Source organism: Petaurus breviceps, unplaced genomic scaffold (genome assembly GCF_028583685.1).
Source record: "Petaurus breviceps papuanus isolate PSGF00001 unplaced genomic scaffold, PetGlider_PUasm1.0 80, whole genome shotgun sequence".
NCBI lineage: Eukaryota > Metazoa > Chordata > Mammalia > Diprotodontia > Petauridae > Petaurus > Petaurus breviceps.
In genome coordinates this window covers 21,776,457-21,801,744 of record NW_027186540.1, presented here as the reverse complement: position 1 = coordinate 21,801,744, position 25,288 = coordinate 21,776,457, and the positions used below count along the sequence as shown (strand labels likewise).

At 38.1% G+C, this 25,288-nt stretch overlaps 1 protein-coding gene across 2 annotated transcripts in view; it reads left to right on the top strand.

Moving 5' to 3' along the window:
- Positions 1-25,288, top strand: part of LOC138176051 (reelin) — a 566,262-nt gene that overhangs the window by 422,927 nt on the left and 118,047 nt on the right. For both annotated transcript variants that reach the window (XM_069106794.1, XM_069106793.1), the window contains exons 24-30: positions 66-252; positions 5,070-5,275; positions 6,324-6,495; positions 6,869-7,069; positions 12,252-12,487; positions 22,664-22,821; positions 23,809-24,016. In XM_069106794.1, the coding sequence (XP_068962895.1) occupies positions 66-252; positions 5,070-5,275; positions 6,324-6,495; positions 6,869-7,069; positions 12,252-12,487; positions 22,664-22,821; positions 23,809-24,016 (1,368 nt within the window). The remainder of the gene's footprint in view (positions 1-65; positions 253-5,069; positions 5,276-6,323; positions 6,496-6,868; positions 7,070-12,251; positions 12,488-22,663; positions 22,822-23,808; positions 24,017-25,288) is intronic.

Genomic DNA, 25,288 nt, shown 5'->3' with positions numbered 1-25,288 from the left:
TGACAAAAGGAAAAAGCTATAATATAAAAAGTCATTCTGTACTACCTTACTAATCTTCTCTTTAGGTGCGACCAAGGGTATCAAGGCGCTGAGTGCCAGCCAGAAGCTTCCCTTCCGTCTACTATTATGTCAGATTTTGAGAGCCAGAATGGTTGGGAGACAGATTGGCAAGAAGTCATCGGGGGAGAAATTGTCAAACCAGAACAAGGATGTGGGGTCATCTCTTCTGGATCATCTCTATATTTCAGTAAGGTAGGGACAAATACTGAGACAAGTTATCAAAGACTTAAATAGATGTTCTATAATGCCGTGGTGCTGATATGTTGCAGAGTCTGTCTAGGCAGAAATCCAAGGCAAGATAATTTATGCAAATGCAAAAATAGATATGCTTTTTGTTCAGATGCAGGTGCAGAACAAAGAAAATTTGATCTTTTAGCAAGTAAACAAGATTGAGAAAACAGCAAATCAGGGTGGATTAAATTTAACTAGGTCTCACATCCATCAACACTTAAGTCTTCCCTGATCATTATCATAAAATGTAATTAATAATTGTGCAGAACTAGATTGTATGAATTCATGACAAGATTAGTGGACTTTGTCCTGCAGAAGTTAACATTTTAAGAAGACAACATGAATCCAACAATATACTTGCATATGCTTAAATATAATTCATATAGGTTATATATGTGCAATCATGTAAAACGTATCTCTATATTAGTCATGTTGTGAAAGTAGATGCAGACCCAAAGGAAAAAAAGTAAAGTGAAAACAGTATGCTTTGATCTGCATTCAGACTCCGTCAGCTCTTCTCTGGAGGTGGATAGCATTTTTCATGAGTCCTTTGGAATAGTCTTCAGTCATAGGATTGCTGAGAAGATCTAAGTCATTCACAGCTGGTCATCTTCCAATAAGACTGTTACTGTGTTCTCCTGTTCTGCTCACTTCAATAAGTAAATAATTTTGAAATAGAAGGAAGAGAAACAAAATAAAAGTAAAGAGATTTTACCAAATTTAAACAGGCCAGAGTCACTTTTAGGAAAGTGTCCAGAGATTGACATAAAGAAAGAGGAAACTATAGGAGAGTTTGAAGAAAAAATGATGCTAATGATTTAGTAGACTAGAATGAATTTTAACTACATTGTACTGAATAAAAAACTAGAAACAGAGATTAGAAATAATGTTCACTGAAATTTATAATGTAACAATAGTTAGGATTGGTTTCAGTTTGGAAATACTGTCTATAATTATTTGCTCTTTGTAGCTTTATGGCATCAGTTCTATTTCTACTCTACCAATTTGAGCACTTGAACCAAAGTGCCATTTTGAATAGAACAGGAGAAGAATATTTTGAGGGCCTGAATTAATAAAATGTTTTTGCCTAAAACCCTACACAAATACATTGATTTCTACAATATTTTTTAAATTATAACTATACATTAAAATAACTTAGAAATGTTTGTATTGGAAAAGCAAATTCTTGCTTTAGCTGTTTCTTTTTCTTTTCTTCACTAAAAAGAATGTAGCATTTTGCATAACTAGAGAAAAGGTGGGGGGGACATGTAGATTTTGGAGGATAAAATGCCAAGCTAAGCAAAGATCTGTTATATTTTTCATTTACAAAAATCCTACACAACACTTTTAGAAAACCTCTGTGGACTAACACCAAAGTATCCTGGGGGGAAAAAATAGCACTTGACTGTGAATTTCCTGATAAACCAATCATTACAACTAGCTAATTGTGATAATTGGATTTTTTTTAATAATTGTCTTCACCGTTAGATCTTCCTCCTTCTGGCTCATTTCCTCATGCCAAATTTCTCAAAGTAGTTTGCTAAATTGGAATTAACCTGCTAAGTTCTGTAGTTATGGTTTGTTTGGGGTTTTTCCCTCATAAATAATCTTCCTATAGTAATTCAGAAGTTAGAAAGTATTATTTAACCAAGCTATATTACAGTAATTTTTTTTTTGCTTTTTTTGGAGGGGGGAAGGTAAGGCAATTAGGGTTAAGTGACTTGCCCAAGGTCACATAACTATTTTTTTGTGTTATATGTCTGAAGCTGGATTTGAACTCAGGTCTTCCTGACTCCAGGGCCGGTGCTCTATTCACTGCACCACCTAACTGCCCCTACAGTAATCTTTAAGGTGGTTTTCATTTGTATTATTTCTAATCCAGTGAAAGAAAGACAAAAAGCACAAGTAGGAAGGCATATGTGTGTGTATGTATGTATGTAGAGATGTAGAGAGAGAGAGGAAGAGAAAGAAAGGGAAAGAGAGAGAGTGCTAGGCAGGCACAATGGATAGGGTGCCCAGATTAGAGTCAGGAAAACTCATCTTCCTGAGTTCAAATCTGGCCTCAGACACTTACTAGCTGTGGGACCATGGGCAAGTCACTTAACCCTGTTTGCCTCACTTTCTTCATCCATAAAATGAGCTGGAGAAGGAAATGGTAAACTGCTCTAGTATCTCTACCCAGAAAACCCAAAAAGTGGTCATAAAGAGTCAGACATGACTGAAAAACAACTGAACAACATATGTGGAAAGAGAGAAACACACACACACATGCACACACACATGGAGTTGCCAGATTACAGACATTCTACACCTACCCACATTATTCAGAAAAAAAGGGTAGACTTTTAAAAGTTTCGTTGCTTCCGTCATTTGATATGTGTGTGTATGTGTACATATGTCATATCGTTTACTACATATATATGTATATGTGTGTGTGATTATGGCATTTGTTTCCTTAGCACTGAGAGTTCTGCATAACAATCTCTAGACTAAGGCGTCACTTTATTAGCTGTTTTGTTTACTGCTACATTTGTGCTTTCAATCTTCTTTTAATTCCTTTTAGCCATCTTTGCAAGGTTGCACACTTTTAATTAGCCAACAGTATTTTCTTTGTGTTTTGCCATAACCAGAGACTTTCTTCATTAACTTAATAAAGTAGAATTAGTTTTTAATTCTATGCGATAGATTTTTTTCCCTTTGTGCCACACAGAGTATCTTTATTTTTCATACAGTATTTTTATTGAGATTCTCAGGGGTTAGAGAGCTCTGTGACAAATTTGAGGGCCTTTTGTAGCTCTCCCCCCAGCAGAATCTGCTTTTGGCTATAGGATTTCATAAGCAAGACATTTTTTTCATAATCCCATTACCTTGAAATCATTTACTAACAACAGGAATGATGACAAACCATTTCAGTTTCTGTCCAACACTTCACAGCATGACCATGACATGAGATAGACACACTGAGCCTTCTGGTAGAAGGAAAGGAAATTGCTGGATTTTAAGGTATTGTTACCTCTTTTAGGCACTAAGATGCTTTTTGGTATCCAGGAAAATTTTATTATCTTTATCTTTCCCCCCACCCACAGCGAAAATGACTGAGATGCCGTCCCCTTTTATCAATTAGCTTCAGCTGTGCCTGGCTTTACTTCTAGCTCCAGGCAGTCTATAAAAAAAGAAAGGAATCTGTGAATAATTTTCTGCCCAGGAAAGAAGATATCAGCTGTGATATAGGACTTGTTCACCTTATCACAACATATCTGATTTAGCACCTCACAATCATGTGTGGTAACCCGTAGCCCCAAAAGAAATTTGTATTTGTCTTAAAGTTCATTTAGCTTAATTTTGCCCTGCAAAAACATTAAATATTCAGAATGCTTTTCCCTATTATTGGGATAGCAATGTTTCTGCATCACATTAAATATGCATAGTGCTTTAAGTAGGTTACATCACAAAAACACAAGGAAATAAATCTTTCAGGCATTATTATCTCTGTTTCATGGTTGAGGAAATGGAAAGTCCCAGAGTTTGACTGACTTTCCCATGATCACTTCACTAATATGTGTCAAGAGTGGGATTTGAACCCTTGCTTTGCTGACTCCAAGTGCAGTACTTTATCTACTAGATCACTGGTCAGAGAAGGAAAACAAAAGAATGAGTACACAAGATTGAGTTACCATCACCAAATCAAAATGGACCAAATTGAAGACTGTTTTCCTCTGAGCTACATGGAAAAAGAATCTTATGTGCCCATAGCAACCATGCAGCACCATTTTCTCTATGCCACTAAATGGGATGCTTATATCAGCTCTCTTTGTGGTAGCAAAGAACTGGAATTTGCTAGAATGCCTGTCAATTGGGGAATGGCTGAACAAGTTGTGGTATATGATTGTGATGGAATACTATTGTGCTATAAGGAATGATGAGTTCAGTGATCTTGGAAAAACATGGGGGAAATTGCACAAAATAATAAAGAGTGGAATGAGCAAAACCAAGAAAACACTGTATACAGTAAATTGTTTTAAGAATAACTTTGAGCATAGGGGCAGCCAGGTAGCACAGCAAGTAAGAGCACCAGCTCCAGTGTCAGGATCACCTGGAGATCGAATCCCGGGCTCAAACACTTAGCACCCACCCAGAAACACCTGACCATGTAACCTTGAGCAAGTTACTTAACCCCAATTGCTTAGGGGAGGCCAGGTGGCTCAGTGAGTAAAAGCACCAGCTCCAGTGTCGGGATGACCTGGGGATCAAATCCGGGCTCCGATACTCAGCACCAACCCAGAAATAACTGGCCGTGTAAACTTGAGCAAGTTACTTAACCCCAATTGCTTTAAAAAAAATAACTTTGAGCAAATAAGTCATTTGGACTATTATAAATATCCAATTAACTTACAAAGGACATATGAAGAAAGATGTTATCTGAAGCTAAAGAGAGAACTGATAAATAGATGTGTAGAATAATTTTACACATATATGCCTACACATACACACACACACACACACACACACACACCTATTTGTGTCTAATGGTAGCCATCTCTAGGGAAAGAGGGAAAAAGAAATTTGATAACTTTTTTATATATTTAAAAGAATAGCAGGTTGGACATAATAGATTTGTAGTGTCATGTTCAACAATATTTTTATTATGTTATGGAAATATTTGTTTTATTCATAAATAAAAATAAAATAAAGTGAGGAAAAAAGAAAGTTAAGAAAGGTAAAGCCAAAAAAAGCCATAGTACATAAGTGGTTTTTTTTAATCTTTCCTTTTTTGATAGGCTGGAAAGAGACAACTGGTGAGCTGGGATATGGATACTTCTTGGGTGGATTTTGTCCAGTTTTACATTCAGATAGGTGGAGAAAGCACTGCCTGCAACAAACCAGACAGTAGAGAAGAGGGTGTCCTGCTTCAATACAGCAACAATGGGGGCATCCATTGGCACCTCTTGGCAGAAATGTACTTCTCTGACTTCAGCAAACCCAGGTATTAATATCCCAATCCTTTTTTTTTTTAAATTAAAGGGACCATTCCTTGACTCACTTCTTTAAGAGGTCAATTCACTGAATAAGTATTACCTCACTCAAAGTGAGAACCTGAAAAGGCCGTAGCCTAAAAAGGCCAGGGTCTCCCTTTGCATCCTGGGCCATCTCCAGTCATCCTAATGAGTATCTGGCCATTGGTCCCAGGTGACTCTGGAGAAAAAAGTGAGGCTAGTAACCTTGCACAGCCCTTCCTCACTTAAATCAAAGTCAACTGTGAGTCATGTCATCATTTCCCTTGATGTCATGGCCCTCTCTGAAAACAAAGGACAGAAACAACAATATTCCTCTCAGTACCGATTAGATTAGATTTAAATTAAATATTTTAAATGCACACAACTTTACGACTTAAAGGGATCCCACATCAAAATATTTTATAAAGTGAAGAATATGTGTTTTAATCTAGATTTTTTTAAATATTGAGTTTCCTTAAAGTGAGATAAACTTATTTCTCTCATGGATCATTTTGCCAAGTTCTTGAGGTACAATTCCATGCCACAAAAAAATCTCAACTATATTTTCACATAAATTATAATCTTCTCTTTTGATATGACTTTTGTCACGACAAAATAAATATCTTGAGCTATGATCAAATATATTTTTTTTCTTCTGTAAAAGACATCATACCAAATGAAGTATTGAGGAAGTGTGGAGAGTTGAAGATAGCTCTGGACTTTAAATTCAGAAAGAACTGGGTTCAAATCCTGACTTACACACTTACTATCTATGTGACTCAAGCCTATTAATCTCTCTGTGTCTTGGGCTTCTCATCTATAAAGTGTTTGGTCTCGATGGACTCTTCAGTCTTCTGAATATATGACCTTCTTTTTCTCTATTCTTCAAACTTCATTCCAATATGGCCAAACCAGAAACTTTTTTTTTAATTCTGCAATAAACTAAATATATTTTCCCAGTGACTTACCTTGCTATTTATAACTAAGAGAGATATTGCTTTCATTTTTCTTAAACATGGATAACTGGTTTTTCTTTAGGTTTGTCTATCTAGAGCTTCCAGCAGCTGCAAAGACACCTTGCACTAGATTCCGCTGGTGGCAGCCAGTTTTCTCAGGGGAAGACTATGATCAGTGGGCAATTGATGACATCATCATTTTGTCTGAAAAACAGAAGCAGATCATTCCAGTCGTCAACCCAACTTTACCTCAGGTAATTATACCCTGTTGTAGGTGGACTCCATAACTAAAGGCAATTTCATGGATAAGGGTTTGAGGACTTCACCTTTTAAAGATTTTTTTATCCACCTCTGAAAAAAAGAGTTCTCTACATTTCGCTCAATTGTTGGCATTATGGTAACAATACCTAACTCACAAATTGTCTTCAAGTGTGAAGTTTCTGAAGATAAGCAAAGTCCTCAAGTGAAATGAAGTGAATGTTTGGAAAATATGCATTCAGTGGCAAGATATAATCACAATAGTCTAGAAACATATATTTGTTATGGCGTTAACCATCAATCAATATAAGTTCATTTTCTAAAGTTAGAGTGCTGCTGTTACAATATTTTTTTGTTTGTTTCTACTAGAACTTCTATGAAAAACCAGCTTTTGATTACCCCATGAATCAGATGAGTGTATGGTTGATGTTGGCTAACGAAGGAATGGTTAAAAATGAAACCTTCTGTTCTGCTACCCCATCAGCCATGATATTTGGGAAATCAGATGGAGATCGATTTGCAGTAACTCGAGATTTATCTCTGAAACCTGGATATGTCCTGCAGTTCAAGGTATTTGTGCAGTTTCTATTTTAGAGTCCTTCTGCTGAGTCAAAGTCAATGTGGTATAGTAGATAGGGAACCAATCTCAGAACCAGAAAAACCTAGACTCAAATCTTCTGATATAGACTGTGTGATACTAAGCAAATCACTTAACTTCTCAGTGTCCTAGACAGGTGTTTAACACTAAAAGTTGCAAAGAAGATGCTAAATCAAATTGTTAAAAGAAGTTTACTTCTCTGGGAGTTCTCTGTAGTCATGAAATGATAGGTCTGGCCCCAGTCTAGTCGGCCCCTATGTGTTAGTCTATTTAGTCTACAAGTCTGGTCCCTTCTCCTTCTAGCAAGTGAAGGAACAAAACATGTCCCTGTTCCTCGAGAGTAGAAGAGACAAAGAATAGAAATGAGTTCTTTATATTTTATTAAAGAAGGACCTTGCTTGAAGAAAGTGTAGTTAACTATAGAAGGGCAAAGCTTTTAGTTTTACCCAAAAGGAAACAGCTTGTCAGTTTTTAATGAGCCTCATAAGTAGTGCCTATGTCATTATATTTCAATGAGTACACATGGAACTAGAGAGTTTAAAAGAAAATTAACTTAGTACTTTATCCCACTTGTGATTTAATGAATGTCATAGTTCCAGATGGGAATGGATGAACTTTCTTATTTCACCTAGAAGTGCTTTAAAAACTTCACAAGCTATTTTATGCTTTCATTGTAGGGTCTTTCCCCCCAAATAATTGTACTTCCTTAAGTCAGTAAATTTCGACTCCAATTATCATTTTTCTCTTAAAAGCTTGTAGCACCAAATTTTTCAGCATTGTGACAACATGTCAACATGTATAGTAAGTATTTTCTTTGACAAGCTGTTGTTTTGGGATCCTAATCAAAATTTTATTGAGTTTATAATGAAATCCCATTGGTGAATTCTAGGGGTCGAAAGCAATGCAGTTTTAATGAGCTAGCACAACTACATGGTCCTTACATAATTGGTGTGTAGAGACGTTAAATAATTTACAAATAGAATTATTAAAGAAACCAGATGTTTACAGGTAACTCTTCAAATATAATTCCCATAGTTCTATAAATAGGGAAGCTAGTCCTTAAAAAACAAAACTAGTAAAATAGCATCATTACCAATTTAAGTTTTAGTGTTAGATTTCAAGCAAAAAAACTTCACTCTCAATAGATGAATTTACATTCATATGCTAGCACTTCCCAAAATGCTAAGTAAAAACTTCAATATGTAAATGCATCTCCAGAAATATATACATATGATTTATTATCTTGACACCTTTTCTATTTAATGAGTGACAAAATCACGACACTGGAGGTGTTATACTCAACATAATTCTATACCTGATATACCATTCTAAATAAAGAGATGGTTAACAATATCTACAATGTTGTCAATTCTTCAAAAGACTGGCAAAATAATGACATTTAAAAAGCCTTAATGCATCTAGCACAGCAGCAATACCTGCCCTTTATTTCTGCATTGCTTTGATGCTAGCCACATTATGCAATGATGAGATGATTGTCATCCATTTTCTATTTCTTTAAAAGGAAACAAATAGACTAAAAATGAATTAATGGCCACTTGAAAGGAATAAATAAAGACTATTTGTACAAATTGTTCATGTAGACGTTTGAAAGATACCCAATACTTCTTTAAAACGAATGCTACGTTAGGGCTGACCTTAATAGCTCTCAGAGTGTGTGTCTACACTATCACAATAAAAATAACATTTATATAGTGCCTTAATATTTGCAAAGTGCTTTATATATGTTATCTTATTCGAACCTCATAACAATTTTTTGAGGTAGGTGTTATTTTTAACCCCATTTTATAGATGAAAAACCTGAGGCTGACAGGTTAAGTGACTTGCCCGGAGCCACACAGGTTTCTAAGGAAGGATTTGAACTCAAGTCTCCCCAAATCCAACATTGTATCCACTGTGCCACCTAGCTGCCTGTATATGATTACCCTGATGCCTCATTTCTAAAGCATAGCCTTTTCATTGCATTTGAAAAATGAGGTGGTTCTCGTATCTTGAAAACCGTGGCTAATACACTGCTCTTTTACAGATTCAATTAATTTCAGTTTAATAAACATTTTTAAGCCTCCCCTGTAAGCAGATCCCCATGCTTGGCTCTAGGGGAGATCCTAAGTTTTACTATAGCATTATCCTCAACCTCTCAGAGTTTACAGCAGAATAGTGGGTAATAACATATATGTAAATAATTATAATGTGGACAAATGCATGAGCATTCTCTCATTCACTGAATCCTCTATCTCGTAGTCACTCTGTACTTATTCTTTCTAAGCTCCCACAAGTAAAGTTCTCTGCATTGACTCACACTCAGACTCCTAAGAATCTCACAGAAATCTCAGCTCTCCATTCATGCTCCTTCTTCCATATTCAGGCCACTTGCCAGTCACTCCAAGACCAACACTAGATCTTAAGCTACCATCCTGATACCGAGAGGGCTTGATGGCATCTGGGTGCCCCACAGATTCATGCACACAGCTGTTCCTCCTTTCCCTGAGTCCTCAACATGTGATAGATAAGTTCATTTTTGACAGAAGGAAGGTGAAGGCTAGAAATAAAGATTTTATGAGTCACCTGCATAGATAAATGTGAAAATTAAAGCTATGAGAGAGAATGAGGTTACCAAGATAACTATACCCAAGAGGGCCTTTATTAAAAAAAAAACTACCTGAAACAGTCAAGCCAGGGAAGGAGATGGTTGTTTGAGAAGATGGGAGAACCAGGAGAGTGTAGTATCTCAGGGGTCGAAGGGTAAGAACAAAGTCAAAAGCATATGGTGGTCCGCAGTGTCACATCCTATAGTGCAGTCTAGGAGGGTAAGAATTAAAAGATGCCACTGAATCTGGTCATAAACACAGTTTCCCTCACTATCTATATCAGCCAAAGACTCTTCTTGATCATTTCATATAAAGGAAAATATGTTAGAATGATAAGAATAAGCAACTGAGAGATGAGACTAAATTATGTGCTTAACGTCAGCCTATAGACTTAAAAAGAACACCCCCTAATGGAATCTGGCTAAATTAAAAATCCCTTCTGATAGATGGTTTTTGTCTTTGAAAGCAAAGTAAGGGAGACGGGTGGTTTGGGTTTTTTTTCCACTCAACCTTCCTTAGAGCAATCCAAGTGACTATCACTTATGAATGATTGCCATCTTGAAAGAATGAGCCTACAGTAAATGACCTGTTGAGGACCTTACAACTCTGGTCTTCTTTGAATCTGGAGACAACCTAATAGAAAGTAAGGAGGAAAGTGGAATGAAAGAGAATTAGATATGAAAGCAGGTAACCTAGGAATTGAAAAAGTCCTTAGACATCATCTACCACAGTCCCCCTCATTTTATAAATAAGAAAAATTCAGCCTTAGAAAGGTAAAGGTAAGTAAGCATGATCCTGCAGAAAATAAATAACTGAGATCCTCAGATTTAAAATCCCCCACTCTTTCCACTCACTACACAAGGTCACGTGAGTAAGGAATTGAGGGCCAGGGTTAAAGCACAGGACTCTTGATGCCAAATCCAGTTCTTTAGGTTCCACTAGGTTACCCTGAGCAAGTCAATGATTGTAAAGTCAATTGTAGAGCACTGCACTTTATAATCTGATGGCATCCACAAGAAAGTACAGCAGTGTTTTTCTTTTTGATTGTATTAAGTCACTTTGTGCACTAACCATCCCTGCAAAATAAATAGCATAGTACTTTTATCTAAATGGACAGTTTTCTTGCTGAATTTTGTATTTCTTCTGGTAGGAAAATAGATTTGAGATGCTTGGTTTTGTTGAGTTTTTTTTTAAACAAAAACATCAAAGACAATTGACTCTAAGATAATCCTTGTGTTTAACAAGACCTTTCCAATGTTGCTGCTTTCCCTTTCCTGCGCTCTGAAATTTTCTTTGAAATGGGGAAATAAATCAGGTTTTCAATTTCTCATTCTTGGTCCATGGCCATATTCCCACTGGCAGTCTTTGATTTGGCTCATCCTCTAAGTAAACAGCCAAGATGGGAAGAAGAAGAGGAAAAAAGAAGAAGACGGTGACAATGACAGCCCCAAACTCAGTAAAACAATAGGAAGATAATGACATGTCCTCAGATCATTTCCCTATGAACTCCATCAAATATAAGATTTTAAGAAAAAAATAATAATAAAGCCATCTTCTTATCTACCTCAGCAGTAGACTACACCAGTGATGTCAAACAGAAATAGAACAAGGAGCCACCAATCCATAGATAAGGCCCCCTTTGAGCTGCAGATTGCCTTAGTTTTAAAATGTGCTATTATTGATTATTTCTTGCATTTTTGTTTCCTTAACTATTTTTACATTTTAGTCTGGTTAGGGCCATACTCAGGAGTGTGTACCTGCTTAACACCTATGGTATACTATGAACATTCAACATAAAAGATGAGTGGTCAGAGAAGCCCTTGTCCCAGGACCATTTCTATCTGAACTTCCTCTAATATAAGATGAGAAGAATGAAGAAGATGGAAATATAAGAAAGGCAGCATGCTGTGGGACTAGACAGAGAGCTGAGCTGAAAGTCAGGAGGCCATAGGTCCACAATCTACCTTAGAGACATAATGGCTAAGACTCTAAGGTGCCAGTCTGCATTGGGAGAGAGCATTTCCTCGCCAGGAGTTCCTTAAGCCTGTGGATGCTTATAAGTCAATGAAATCACAGCTCCATACTTAGTATCAGCAACTGTCATTTATATGGTGCTCTAAGGTTTGCAAAATACTTTGTATACATCATCTCACTTGAAAATTCCTGTCCAGTAAAAATTATTTCTCTTGTTATTCCCCTTGGGATTGAGGAGATTGAGGCTCAGAGAAGTTAAGCACTTGCCCAGAGTCACACAGCTAGTATGTGTCGAAGGCAGGATTTGAACCCAAATGCCCAGCATTCTCTTCCATAACTCATTCTTGAAAAGAGTTTCAAAAGCTGCTAACGGGTCTTGGGTCTGTGATTAGGATTCATTTACAGAATGTTAAAGATTACAAATTAATGACAATGGAGTGGAATCTGAAAGATACAGGAGCCCTTACCTGCTGGCTGCCACAGATTGTTTCATATGGCAGGCATATAAATAATTAGTTAACTACCTCATTGATTTGAATGAGGACCTTCCGTAATCCTCTCCCTCCTTTTCCAGCTGAATATAGGGTGCACAAATCAGTTCAGCAGTTCTGCACCAGTCCTTCTGCAGTATTCCCATGATGCTGGCCTCTTCTGGTCCCTGGTGAAGGAAGGTTGCTATCCAGCATCCCCAGGAGGCAAAGGATGTGAAGGAAGCTCCAGGGAACTAAGTGAACCCACTGTGTATTATACTGGGGACTTCGAGGTGTGGACAAGAATTACCATTGTTGTTCCAAGATCTCTTGCATCCAGGTAATGTAGGTCATTTTCATTTTTCTATGTGATGCCTCCAAAACCTATTTCTCAGGGCTTTTGTACACACCAATATAAGAATTAGTTGTCGTTCGGTCATTTTTTCAGTCACGTCCGACTCTTTGTGTCCCCATTTGGGGATTTTTCTCTGCAAAGATACCAGAGTAGCTTGCCATTTCCTTCGCCAGCTCATTTTACAGATGAGGAAACTGAGTCAAGCAGGGTTAAATGACTTGCCCAGGGTCATACAGGTTGTAAGTGTCTGAAGCTGGATTTGAACTCAAGAAGATGACTTTTCCTGACTTCAGGCCCAATACTCTATCCACTATGCCACCTACCTGCCCCCTCCACCTATTCAGAGCAAAGAGTACCATAAACAAGAACCCATCCTTTGAAAAGTGGAATCCACATATAAAATACCCAAAGTGGGAAAGTTTTGGTTTTGGGCTGGTTTTGTTTTCATCTGGGTTTGTGGGTCTGGGTGAGGCATTGTTTATTTATATGCCTCCCAAACACAGTGCTTAACAGTTTCAGCTTCCTTTGTGAAGCTCTTTCCCTGATCCCCCACACCTTTATTAGTGTTCCCTTTACTCCATGCATGTGTGTACTTTTCCACTGGAATAGAAGCCCCCTGAGGGCAAGAACTCTTTCGGTTTTGAATTTGTTTCCCCAGGGTATAGCAAAGTGCATTTCACTTGACGGTGCTTAATAAAAGTTTGTTAAAATTAGCTAAATTGAATGCAGTAGAACCACTTACCATAGGCATCAAAAGAGAGCATTAATGACTGCCTTGCAGGCTAGCTGTGCTGTGAGAGTTTTACTTTGGACCGTTACTGTGTGTCTCTCTTCCTATCATCGTTATGTTTTGTTGGACATAATTTAAAACACATTATGTCTGAATGCCAGCATGAGTTATTAAAGAGTTTTGTTCTTCTTTCCATAAATGCTGCCATCCTTCTTTCCTTCATCTCCGCCTCAAAAGGGCCTTCTACAAGACCAAAGTCAAAGCTGTAAGATTTCTGTGTAAATCTCCCAGAAAACTAACAGGAGAGACAAGAAAAAGTGGACGCAGTTGCATTGCTCCTCAGCCTGCCTGTGTGTTTGGCTTTGCCAATAGTCAGCACAGTGAGCTTGTCAGTCAGTCATTAGCTCATTCCCCTGGATCAGCTACACAGTATCCGGATGTCTGCCTAGACTTTCATCTGTGTCCACCAACCAAAATCTCTTCTTTCAGCGTCAGACACTTACTAGCTGTTTGACCCTGGGGGAGTCACTTAACCCTGATCGCCTACAAAAAACAAAACAAAACACGTTTTTCAGTTAGCCTTAGACACTGACTAGCTGTGCAACCCTGCGCAAGTCACTTAACCCTGATCACCTCCAAAAAAGAACCAAAAACTCTTCATTTAACAACCCCTCTACTCTCAATCAAAAGCCAAAAGAATCATTATCTTTACTTAGCAGTTTAGTCAGACTTGGTAAAAGTAGTGGGCTTCTCCCTCCACACCCTCAAACTAGGACAGAACCTCACTATTACTGATACCCACTGGGCAGGTAGATATTGGGTGAAATAAACCAAAAATTCAAGAGTTTAAGCAACCAATTGACTCCCTACAGGCAGAAGCTAGGGCTGAGCTCCTTAAATAGCTCACTGCTGAACATTACTTCATTGCCACTTTAACAGAGGCAGTGAAATGACTCAGTGGATAGAGTGCTGGGACTGAAGTCAGGAAAACCTGAGTTCTAATCCAGTCTTGGACACTCACTAGCTGTGTGACCCTGGGCTAGTCACTTAACCTCTGTCTGCCTTAACCAACTGGAGAATAAAAATGGCAAACCACTTCAGGGGTTTTTGCCAAGAAAACCCCCATACACAAAAAGTCAGACCCAACTGAACAAATCAAATTGGAACCATCTATGAGCAGAGAGATGCAGACCTGTATTTCAGCAGTACTCATTTGTGTTTTTTGGGTTGTGGAATATAACAAGATGTATATTCATTTCCTCCTCTCTCCAAACAGTTTAAAGACATTAAGTATAATTTTTTTGCGTAAAAATTGAAGTAAAAAAAGAGCCACCAAAAGAGCTACCTCTTTACTATTACTGATAAGTTGAAATAAAAGTCACCTAGAATTTAAAGGGATTCCCTAAAGTTATATAGACAAGAAGGAATTGGAGTTCAAAATCTTTCCCAAACTCTTTTGGAACAATAGATCATAGTGTTTCCTTTGCACCAAAGCCATTTGGCTGGGGCAGGTATTGGGGTGCTTCACTCTCCCCCCCGCTATTTCAGCTCACCTGTCCCCTCACTGCATCTCAGGCTACATCTCCTGGGAGGCTTTGGGGGCAGGGCATAGATGATTTCTAAAGCTCTATCTCCACTTACCTATGAGAAATAACAAACTATCTCTGGGTGTGGGGTTTCAACTCATAGAGAATATGGCCAAGGAAAGAGTCTTTGCCTCTGTTGCATTACAGCAGTCAGGCCCAAGCACTGGAGGAAATGAATTCAGTCAGTAAGTCAATAAATATTTCCTAAGTACTTACTACAACAGATACTGTGCTAATTGCTGGGAGTGCAAAGAAGGAAAAAGTAGGCCCTGCCCTGAAGGAACTCCACTCTAATAAGTTCACATCCTAGCTGGACTCATAAGGAGTGATATTATACAACTGTATCAAGGACAGCATAGGTAAGGATCAGGATACCTGCCCTTATGGAAGTGGTGGTTGTTCATCCCTTCAGACTCTCCCAGGGTGACTGAGTATCTGAGATCAAATTCGAACTCAGGTCTTCCTGACTCTAGGCCCTCCTCTCTATTCCATGCACCACCTAGCTGTCAGTCACCAGTAACATGCAGGTTCATTTTAGTCTAGCCCCAAAGGATATTCTTGGGCTCTTATAATAAAATATCCCACTTTGTATTGGGTTATGTAGATCTTACTTATGCTTTCTGCCTAACTTTCCCTGTTCCTTTCTGAAATGATCCCTACCCTTCTGTTATGCTGGATAGCAGTGACATGCCGTAGTTAAGCAAGCATCATATGCCTGCTTTTTTTACTGTGAGATCAGTGTGCTGAGAGTATTCTGCATCTAGCCAGTGAAAGCTACATGAAGGAAGCTACATGACTTCTGCCAAGGACCACAAATCTGGAGTGAGCTTGTTTCATTTTCCCAAAGCCAACTAGGAACAGTTGAATATGAAACAACAGACTCTTTTTGATGTTACTTAGAAAAACTTGATCAGAAAAGCTGCCTCTCAGAAACAACAGAAGTTCATCCCAGCCATCACAGATTGGGCCATTATTATGAGGCTTCTAATGTGACAGTATTTTTTTTTGAGTTGGGCTGTTGGAAGATCGTCTTTTCCTGTTGGAATCCAGCTTCTTTGGGTTATTTTGAAGGCTGTCCAGGCTGTTTGATGGTGTGTGTGTGTGTGTGTGTTTTATAAAGAATTGGCTACCCAAAACCTCCAAACATGTTTGCATTTCAGCCTGGGTAGATGGCCTATTTTTGTCCTGTCTGTGGCATATTCAGAAGAATCCAGTTTCTTCCAGATGGGCTTTTAGAAAACTGAGAGTTTTAGGTGTTAAGCATTTGGAGATGTTTTGCCACAAGGCAGTGTGCTTACAATGGTTACTAGAATATTGGTTCTCCCACAAATAATGCTTCACAAAGGTGGAGACTATTTGTCTTAATTTTCCTGATTCTGCATTCTGCCAGGGGAAGAAGTAGGCTATCAGAAATATGTGCTGGCAGATTGCTTTTCCACCAACTGAGAGATACACAAAAGAGCTCCAGTACAACATGGAGCCTGTGCAGGACCCCTCCCCAGAATACAGAAATAGAGTGCTGTGCTCTGGGCACATGTGAATGCTGTCCTACATGCTGGCCCAGGATTTTTCAGAACATTCACTCCTGCCCCTGTGTAGAGGACAACAAATGTGGGCATGAAAGGAAATAGGAGCTGGAGAAAATCAGCTTTTCTTCTCTTCATGAAGACATTTGCCTGAGTGTGGGGCTGTCTCTGGAAGAGGAATGTAGTTGGGAGAAGCATCCCTGGAGAAGAAAGAGATTTTATAAAGTGTTTTGCCTGAATGCTGAATTTGACTTGAGGATTGGAACTGAGAGAGAAAAAAATGTATAGATCCTTTCAATATGACTTTCTAGAGAAAAGAAGGAGCCTTTTTATTGAGAAATCCTTCTAGATTAGGGGTCTCTAAATATGTGACTTTATACGAAACCACATTTCACGTGTATATATATACATATAAAACTGCATTTCACTTATATTGAAATAGTTTTCATACATATATATAAAGTTATTCAAAATTCAATATAATTGAAATACAGTTATCAAAATTCCTGCCAGACTGCCAAAATGGCCCCTGAAATAAAAATAGTTAAGAGTCCCTGATATAGGCAATGGATCAATATCGGGGGATAAGAAAAATTAGTGGTTGTTGTTCAGGCGTGTCAATTACATTTGACTCTTCATTTGGGGTTTTCTTGGCAAAGATACGGAAGTGCCTTGCCATTTCCTTCTCCAACTCATTTTATAGATGAAACTGAGGGAGACAGGGTTAAGTGACTTGCCCAGGGTCACACAGCTCATAAGTGTCTGAGACTGGATTTGAACTCAGATTTTCCTGACTCCAGGCCAGCACTCTGTTTGCCCCTTGTCTAAAGAGCCTAGCTCACAACACCACTCCACTACTACATGAATGCTGAAGTGAGAAGAGCACTGAAGTCAAAGTCATAGAACTTGAGTCTAATTTAGACTGTAATTTATTTGATTCTGTGCATGGTATTTATAACTCCTTGTACCTTCAGTATTCTCATCTGTAAAATGAGGAGGTTGAACTAGGTTGACCTATAACCTTCTTTACAGCTCTACCGCTATGGTCCTACAAAATACTCTCACTTTTTCAATATAATAATGGACCTCCTAACCAAAACTTCCTAGGACTTTTGAATCCAACAAGCATCTCTGGTAATATACATTGCTTCTTGAAGACAAAGGTGTCTGAATCAGTTATATTTTCCCTTTGGGCTACTTTAATGTTCTAAAGGACAGCTAGGTGGCACAGTAGATAGATCGGGCCCAGGAGTCAGGAGGACATGAGTTCAGATGTTGCCTGAGACACTTACCAACTGTGTGACCCTGGGCAAGTTAACCCTGTTTGCTTCAGTTTCCTCATTTGTAAAATGAGCTGGAAAAGGAAATGGCAAACCACTCTTGCCAAGAAAACTCCAAACACAGTGACAGAGACTTGCACGCAACTGAAACAACTCAACAACAATAACAATGTTCAAGGTGATACCTGTTCACTTCTAAAAATTCTCTCCACTCTAGAGAAATGTATATACCTTTTCCCATTTAAGTGCTTAGATGGAAACTTACATGGTATCTCTTTGAAGCATTTTCAGACAATAGAACTGGCTTCTCAAAAGTCAATCGGAATCCCTTAAAATTTTTGAAGCTAGTAAACAACAGGTGTTTGTTAAATTCAGCATGTTTGCCAAGACTAGATGATTTAGAATAACAATAAAAAAGATTTGCAGTTCACTGATTGTTAAGTGGCTAAAACTCTTTAAGAATCAGAAACATAATCGTGTGGCTATATTTACATACATAATTTCTCCATTTTTCCTGCTATTTTCACTTCAATGATGGGGAAGGATAGAAATTATTTGAAGATCTAAGTCCTCATCTCCTGCCATAAGTGGCAGGCTTCATTAATCTGTCATATTTTCTATTCCTATTTACTAAAGAACAATACTCAGAGGATAAGAGACTTTGTCAAATGCTTTGTTAAAATTTAGGCAAATGCTTTTCTAGAACATTTCCCTGATCTGGGAATCCTGTCAAAAAAGAAAATTAGTTTATTTTGGCATGACCTATTGTTACTGAAGCTGCCCTGATTCTTTGTGATGACTACTTACTTCTCTGGACATAGAATACTTCCAGGCACAGATTATACAGACATATCTTTATAATAATAAATACATTATTGAATTTTTTCTAGAAATCAAAATCAAATTCACTGACCTAGAGCTTCCCCCTCATTAGTTGCCCTCATTCCATTAGTAGGGAATAATCATTAGGACATATCAAGAAATTACTTTCCTGGAAAATAGTAAGAATTTAATAAATTCCTTTTTATTCATTCATTTATTTATTTTTGGCAGAGGAAGAGAAAGCCAATAAGTGTTTTAAAGAATTAAAGTTCCCCATCAATACTAAGTATGATCTATTTCTTCTTTCTGTCCAAGTGATCTTTTGTATTCATTGATGAAAATAGCTTTCTTGTCATCCACACCCAAATACTTCATAGTATTTATAGAATTTAAAGAATAGGTATTCTTCACCCTGTGTTACATATTATATATTTCCTGAATTTCCTCATCTAATTATATCTTCATAATATACAATGTTATTCTGCCCCTCTTTTTAACTGTACTGTCTCTTTTGAATAAAGTATACCTGTCCTGCACCATATTCCCATTATGGAAGCCCACAGCACTTCCACTTCTGACCTATTTGAACTTGTATGCATTCCTCCACCTTTGTATGTTTCCTTATTTGTAAATGGAGAGTTAGACTAGATGACCTTACAGGTTACACCTAGCTCTATATCTATGATCCTATAATCCCAAACTTCACTAATATCTTTGATATCAAATTTGCCTCTTCATGTTGGGATTTCTAATTTGCCCTATTGATTAACCATCCTTTTGACACTTAAAGCCATGGGTTTTGTGGCAATCTCTTTCTTGGATATTTGTCTTCCTATGTCACAACTTCTCTCTATGTTTTATATAAATATAGATATGTGTGTGTGTATATATATATATAGGGGGAGAGAGAGAAATGTAAGAAATTTTTCCTCTTTTTTCCATTTCACAAAATTTTATAAGATTTGCAAGACCCTAGGAAAATACATTCCCATCAGTTCAAATTGAATGTACTCTATCCCTGTCCAGGAGCCTCTTATTCCTCCAGCTATGGCCCAGAATCCTTTTCTTAGACAATCTTTTTCACCCCTTCCCAAATCTTCCTTTCACTTTTGAAGCCTTTACTATGATGACAATATATGCTTGTGGCTTTAATGCCTTCAGTTTATTCCCCAAGATATCATTTCCTTGGCAGAGCTTTCCAAATGGCTTTCAAGCAATCTAAGGTAGTATCAATTATGATTATGGGTGATTGGGTAGATCACCAGAAGTGGATAGTAGTCATCAAATTTGACAAAACTTGTAAGATTCTGTGCCACATGCTACTTCTATGCCCAAGGAAGACTGTATGGTCTTCTCTACTTTTATTATCAAGTTAACAATTAACTTTCCTGGTTCCGCTCATAAGGAAATCACCAAACACCCCCAATACTCCTCGCTTCTTCCAGTCTTTCCCTGAATGATATGTCCCCTGTGGATCAGTATCATTATTCCTTGGAAAACAAGCAGCTGCTGCTTCTTAAGCTTCCCTCTTCCTCCACTTCAGGAAGAGTCCCATGTCTGTTACTTAATGTCAGGTGTTTAGTGATATTTATTCCCCTTCTCTTCTTTGTGTCATCATAGCACCTTTGAACCTGACGAGGTCTATGACCTTGTACTTTGTCAATTCTTTTTCTTTCTTTGTTTTCACTTTTAAAAAAGACATCCTCCCAAATAACCTAGAGAGTGGGGGTGAGGTCCTCAGTCCCCTTTACTTTCTCTTTCAAGATGGAGACTGGCCTTCACCTGAAGGGACATTCTATTAAATTGAACAAATAAGCACTTTCTATGTGGAGGCAGTGTTTTGGGCAATGGGGATGCAAAGATAAAAATAAAATGGTGCCTGTATTCAAGGGACAACATGTATATAAAATAAGCAGATATAAATAAAGGTGGGAGGGGAAAGGGGAAGAAAGAGAGAGAAAGGAAGAGAGAGGGAGAAAGAGGAGAGGGGGTAGAGAAAGAGACAGAGAGAGGGGGGAAAGAGGGAGAGGTAGAAACAGGGGGGGGAAGAGGGACAGGAGATGGGGTGAAAGAAAGGAGGGGAGAAGAAAAAGAAAATCTATTAAGCATTATGTGCCATAATGTGTTGGGGACTATTATCTTGAGGATATAGGAAAAGTTTCTTGAAGGACGTGACACAATCTCGTCAGTCTTTTGTCGTTCTTGCTAGAGTGTCTTGTAGCTAAGTTCTCTGGTAAATTATTCTCATTTTATTAGCTCCTGTTAGTACCTTCAACCACACCCAGCTTCTTTTCCTTGTTTCACCAACTTCCCTTCTCTTTACCCTGTTCCTACTTTCTCCTTCTCTGGCCCTTCTGCTCACATTCATCTCTCTGAATCCTTCTGTTTTTTTTCCTTAAACAAGTCTTTCAGTTCATATCCTTCTTGAATCTTCCCAAATTTTCCACCCCAGATTCAATCACTGACCTTCTTCACCACTGCAAAAACATGTGTTCCTCCTCCTCCTCCTTTTTCACCTCAGTTTTCCCACTTAACCTTATCCCCCTGAACCTTCTCCCATGATCCCTCTCTCACTGACTCTACAAGCTTCAATTCTCTCCTCTAAGCTGACAACTCCCAAATCTATACCACCTTCAACCTCTCCACAGAGCTCTAGCTTTATATTTCTGCATAGTTGCTAGATATCTGAATGATGCCTCAAACTCAACATGTGCTTGGTGAATTCTTCCTGTTCACTCCAATGTCTTCTCTCTCCCTGCTTTCCAATTTCTTTAAATAGAACCACTACCCTTCAGGCATTAATTCATGACCTAAGAATAATACTTTCTCTCTTTCTTTCTTTTTCCCTTTCTTCTCTCTGTTTTCTCTCTCTCTTCCTCCCCTCTTCTTTCCTTTCCTCCCTCCTTTTCTCACTTACCCTATCCTTCTTATCTCCTCTTTCAATTGTAAACAGTGCCAAGAACCAACAATTCCACCTCCACAATCTTCCTCATATCCATCATCCACTTGACATTCTCACTGCAATTAGTCTTTTTAATCTCTTCTTGCCTGGTTTATCATAACAGACTCCTTACTGTTCTTCCTACCTTCTATCTCTTCTCCAAATTATCTTTCATTCTATTGCCCAAGTAACCTTCCTGATACCCTCTTTTGTTCAAGTCACTCTTTCACTTACACACATGCATACACACACACACACATACACACATTCACACTAGCCTTCAGTGACATACTATTGTCTACCAAATAAAAGTGTAAACTACTAAGGGATCTCATTTACATTCACAATTTATCTTCTGTTACACCTTTCAAGGTTTTAAGTCAGGTTTAATTCAGGTTTTAATTCCAGGTTTAATTCATACTACTCTCATTTACTACTCCACACTCTAGCCAAGAGGAATTTCCCTTCAACTCTCATTCTTGTTTTTCAGTGCCTTTATTTACACCATGTCTTGTATCTAGAATAGATTCTTCCCATTTCCATCCTTCTGAGTCCTTCTCTTCTGTCCAGATGCTCCTTCTTCCCTGAAGCCTTCCCAGCATTCTATTCTCCCAAGTGAAAACAAACTTTCCCCCTGCAAGTTTCTCACAGTACTTTACCTGAATTTGTCCTTTGTCTTACTCTTTCTCATGTCATACTTATCTGTCTATGATCCCTCCCCCAAATTCTCTTGTAAAGTCCTTGAGCAGAGTTAATTTCATATGTATTTTGTGCCATAAGTGCCTATCATAGTATCTCAGAACCTTAATAAATATTTGTTCAATGAATGAATAAATGAGAATGATGTAGGGAATGAGGTACATGCATAGGGATAGAGGAGTGTTGACTTATATAATCATATAATACAAAATGTATGATCATGATCACACTCAGGTGATCATATGATCTTTTATCCCCTCCAATTGCTATTCACTATTCCTCTTTCCCCTCTCAGTTACTCAACTGAATGCCTATCAGTCCATATTTGTGGGGCAGAGTATTTGTCTCTTAGCCTCCACCCCTCCACTCACTGCTACTACCATCCTTCTCCATGCACTGGGCTACACTGAGTTGGGAGGTGTAGGGAGAGTGGTATGGTGAGGTAGTCAGAGGTAGTTCAGTCCTGAATTTGCCAGACCCATCTAAGAATTCATTTTTGGTGTGTGTAACAACTAGCCACTTCACAGCTGGAACAAATAATAGCAAAACCAACAAGTCTCTTGTTTTTTCCCAACAGCAAAACCAGATTCCGCTGGATCCAGGAGAGCAGTAACCAGAAAACTGCTCCCCCGTTTGGGCTAGATGGAGTTTATATCTCTGAGCCTTGTCCCAACTACTGCAGTGGCCATGGGGACTGTGTTTCAGGGGTTTGTTTCTGTGATTTGGGTTACACAGGTAAGAATAGTTTTGTTTTTGCTCTTTGTTTGGGTAGGGAGGTGGGGACACATGTGTGTTTTAATGATAATCCGGCCCTGATTAAGTCAAGTTCAGACTTTAGCATTCTCCTCTACAACTAAGAATCATAGAAACCAGGCAAGGAGAAAAGGAATAAGATCCTTTGAATCTAATAAATATTGTTATTCTGGGCAGAGAAGAGAGAACTCTGGTGACAGATTTCATTGGAAAAAAAGATTTTTTTAAGACAACTGCAATTGGTGGCTCAATTTATCTAGTGACTCCTGAAAGGGAAGATTATAAGAAAACATATATAAGAGTGGTGTGTTCACACTATAACTTTGGATATTGATTCTGGAAAAGCAGCTGAGATTAAAGAGGAGGATGGGGGGAAAGACAAAATCTTAAAAGGTTGCTGTAGAAAATATTTGGAGAGGCTTCAGAAGAATTTCTCCGGTTCTTAGTCCCCTGGCCTGAAGATGGCATAGAACCAAAATCAAACATATGTTGTGACTGGCCTTCTACAGGGAATGCTGTTCACTTGTGGTTTCAGAGATGGTAGGGTTTTTTAGTCTTATGTTTTTCCTTTAAAGCTGTGATTTACACAACCAATTTCATTTGCCACCCTGATGAATCTTCTATTTAAGGAAAGCAGCAACTCAGAGTGTTTAATTGTTATACACACACCAAGTTTAACCTTTTCTCCTCAATTTACAAAACTTGTGTCACAGCATCATGAACTGAGAACGTTAAATTCCCTGTGTGTCTCCTCAGAATAAAATATTATCTGGAGGTACAAATAGTCTCATTGGTTGTGTTAGCAATGATAATGATGATTTAGAGGTATATATTTTTATTGTTATGCTATTTCCAATAAAATCTGATGCAAAGTACCTTTTTGCCATCTTCTGAATATGCCTCTCACATTTCGCAACTTCAACAAAGTATTTCCTATGTATTTTTGTCTTTCTTCTTTTCTTTTTGAAGCCTCACATGGAACCTGTGTATCTAATGTGCCTAATCACAGTGAGATGTTCGACAGGTTTGAGGGGAAACTCAGCCCTCTGTGGTACAAGATAACTGGAGGTCAGGTGGGATCAGGCTGTGGAACACTCAGTGACGGGAAATCTCTTTACTTCAATGGGCCTGGCAAGAGGGAAGCAAGAACTGTTCCTCTGGATACAACAAATATCAGGTTAATAGAAAATTAGCACTGTCCCTCAATGCACGTAGCACTCATTATGTAGCAGATTGTCCAATTCTGTGTTATACTCTTTGCTTAAGATCCCGTTCAACTGAGTATTTGGTTCAAAAAATGATAATAATTTCCCCAGAGATCTATATGACTTAGAACATGGGTTCTTCTTTATGAAAAATACTTATTTTCTTTGTTTGTATAAATAATTGTTGACCTGTAAATAGATGGCAGTACAGTGATCAGTAGCTGGCAGATCATTACAGTGGGACAAGGCAATAAAACCCAGATACAGACAGACCCATAACTGACCAGGAAATCAGTAGAGTCAAACTCTAATCAAAATAGATACTTGGGAGGCACATATTAACTTAGAAAATCACAAATTAACATTATCTGTGCTATATTGTATTTTTATGTATTTTGTTAAACATTTCCCAATTACTTTTGCATCTGGTTAGAGTTTTACAGATCACATTGTTTCTAACAAAGTCAAATTTTTCAATGAAAAACAAACATCTTTTCAAACATAGATACTTTGCTGGTTATACTTTATTTTTTCTTAATTTTGTAATACTACAATCTCCCAAAAATTGCATTTTGGGTCACAAAAGGGTAATAGAAAGACAAATGATAGATAGCAGTAGGCTGCAGCATATTTCCAAAGAAGACCTAAGAACATGAGTTCTTAACCTGGAGTCCAGGACCTTGTTTTGGACTTGGAAGCTGGTTTTTTTTAAACATTTTGATGGCTGCATTTTGGTATAATTGATATTCTTTGTAATCCTATTTATTTTATTTGATGCATTTAAAAACAGATTTCTGAAAAGAGTTTGCTGGGCTCCCTCAGACTCCCAGAGAAATTCATGCCTTAGAGGAATATGAGAGACAGACACAGAAAGCTACCCAGATAAGCAGACCTGACAAACTTGCCCACTGTAAGAAGTGAGGTTTTCCTGGCTCCCTTGTATTGCCCCTTGTCAACATACTGAACTTTATAGTCACCATGTGAGTTCCAGTGTAGAGAATACCAGCCCACTCACTGGCTTGGACCATTTCTGTTTTTACAAACTTCAGGTAGCATAGGGAGGCTGGTGCCTTCATTAGGACTATTGGCACCAACTGCTGCTTTCCTGTCATTACTCTCTCTCTGTCTCTCTCTCTGTCTCTCTCTCTCTGTCTCTCTGTCTTTCTGTCTCTCTGTCTCTCTCTCTGTCTCTCTCTGTCTCTCTCTCTCTGTCTCTCTCTCTGTCTCTCTCTCTCTGTCTCTCT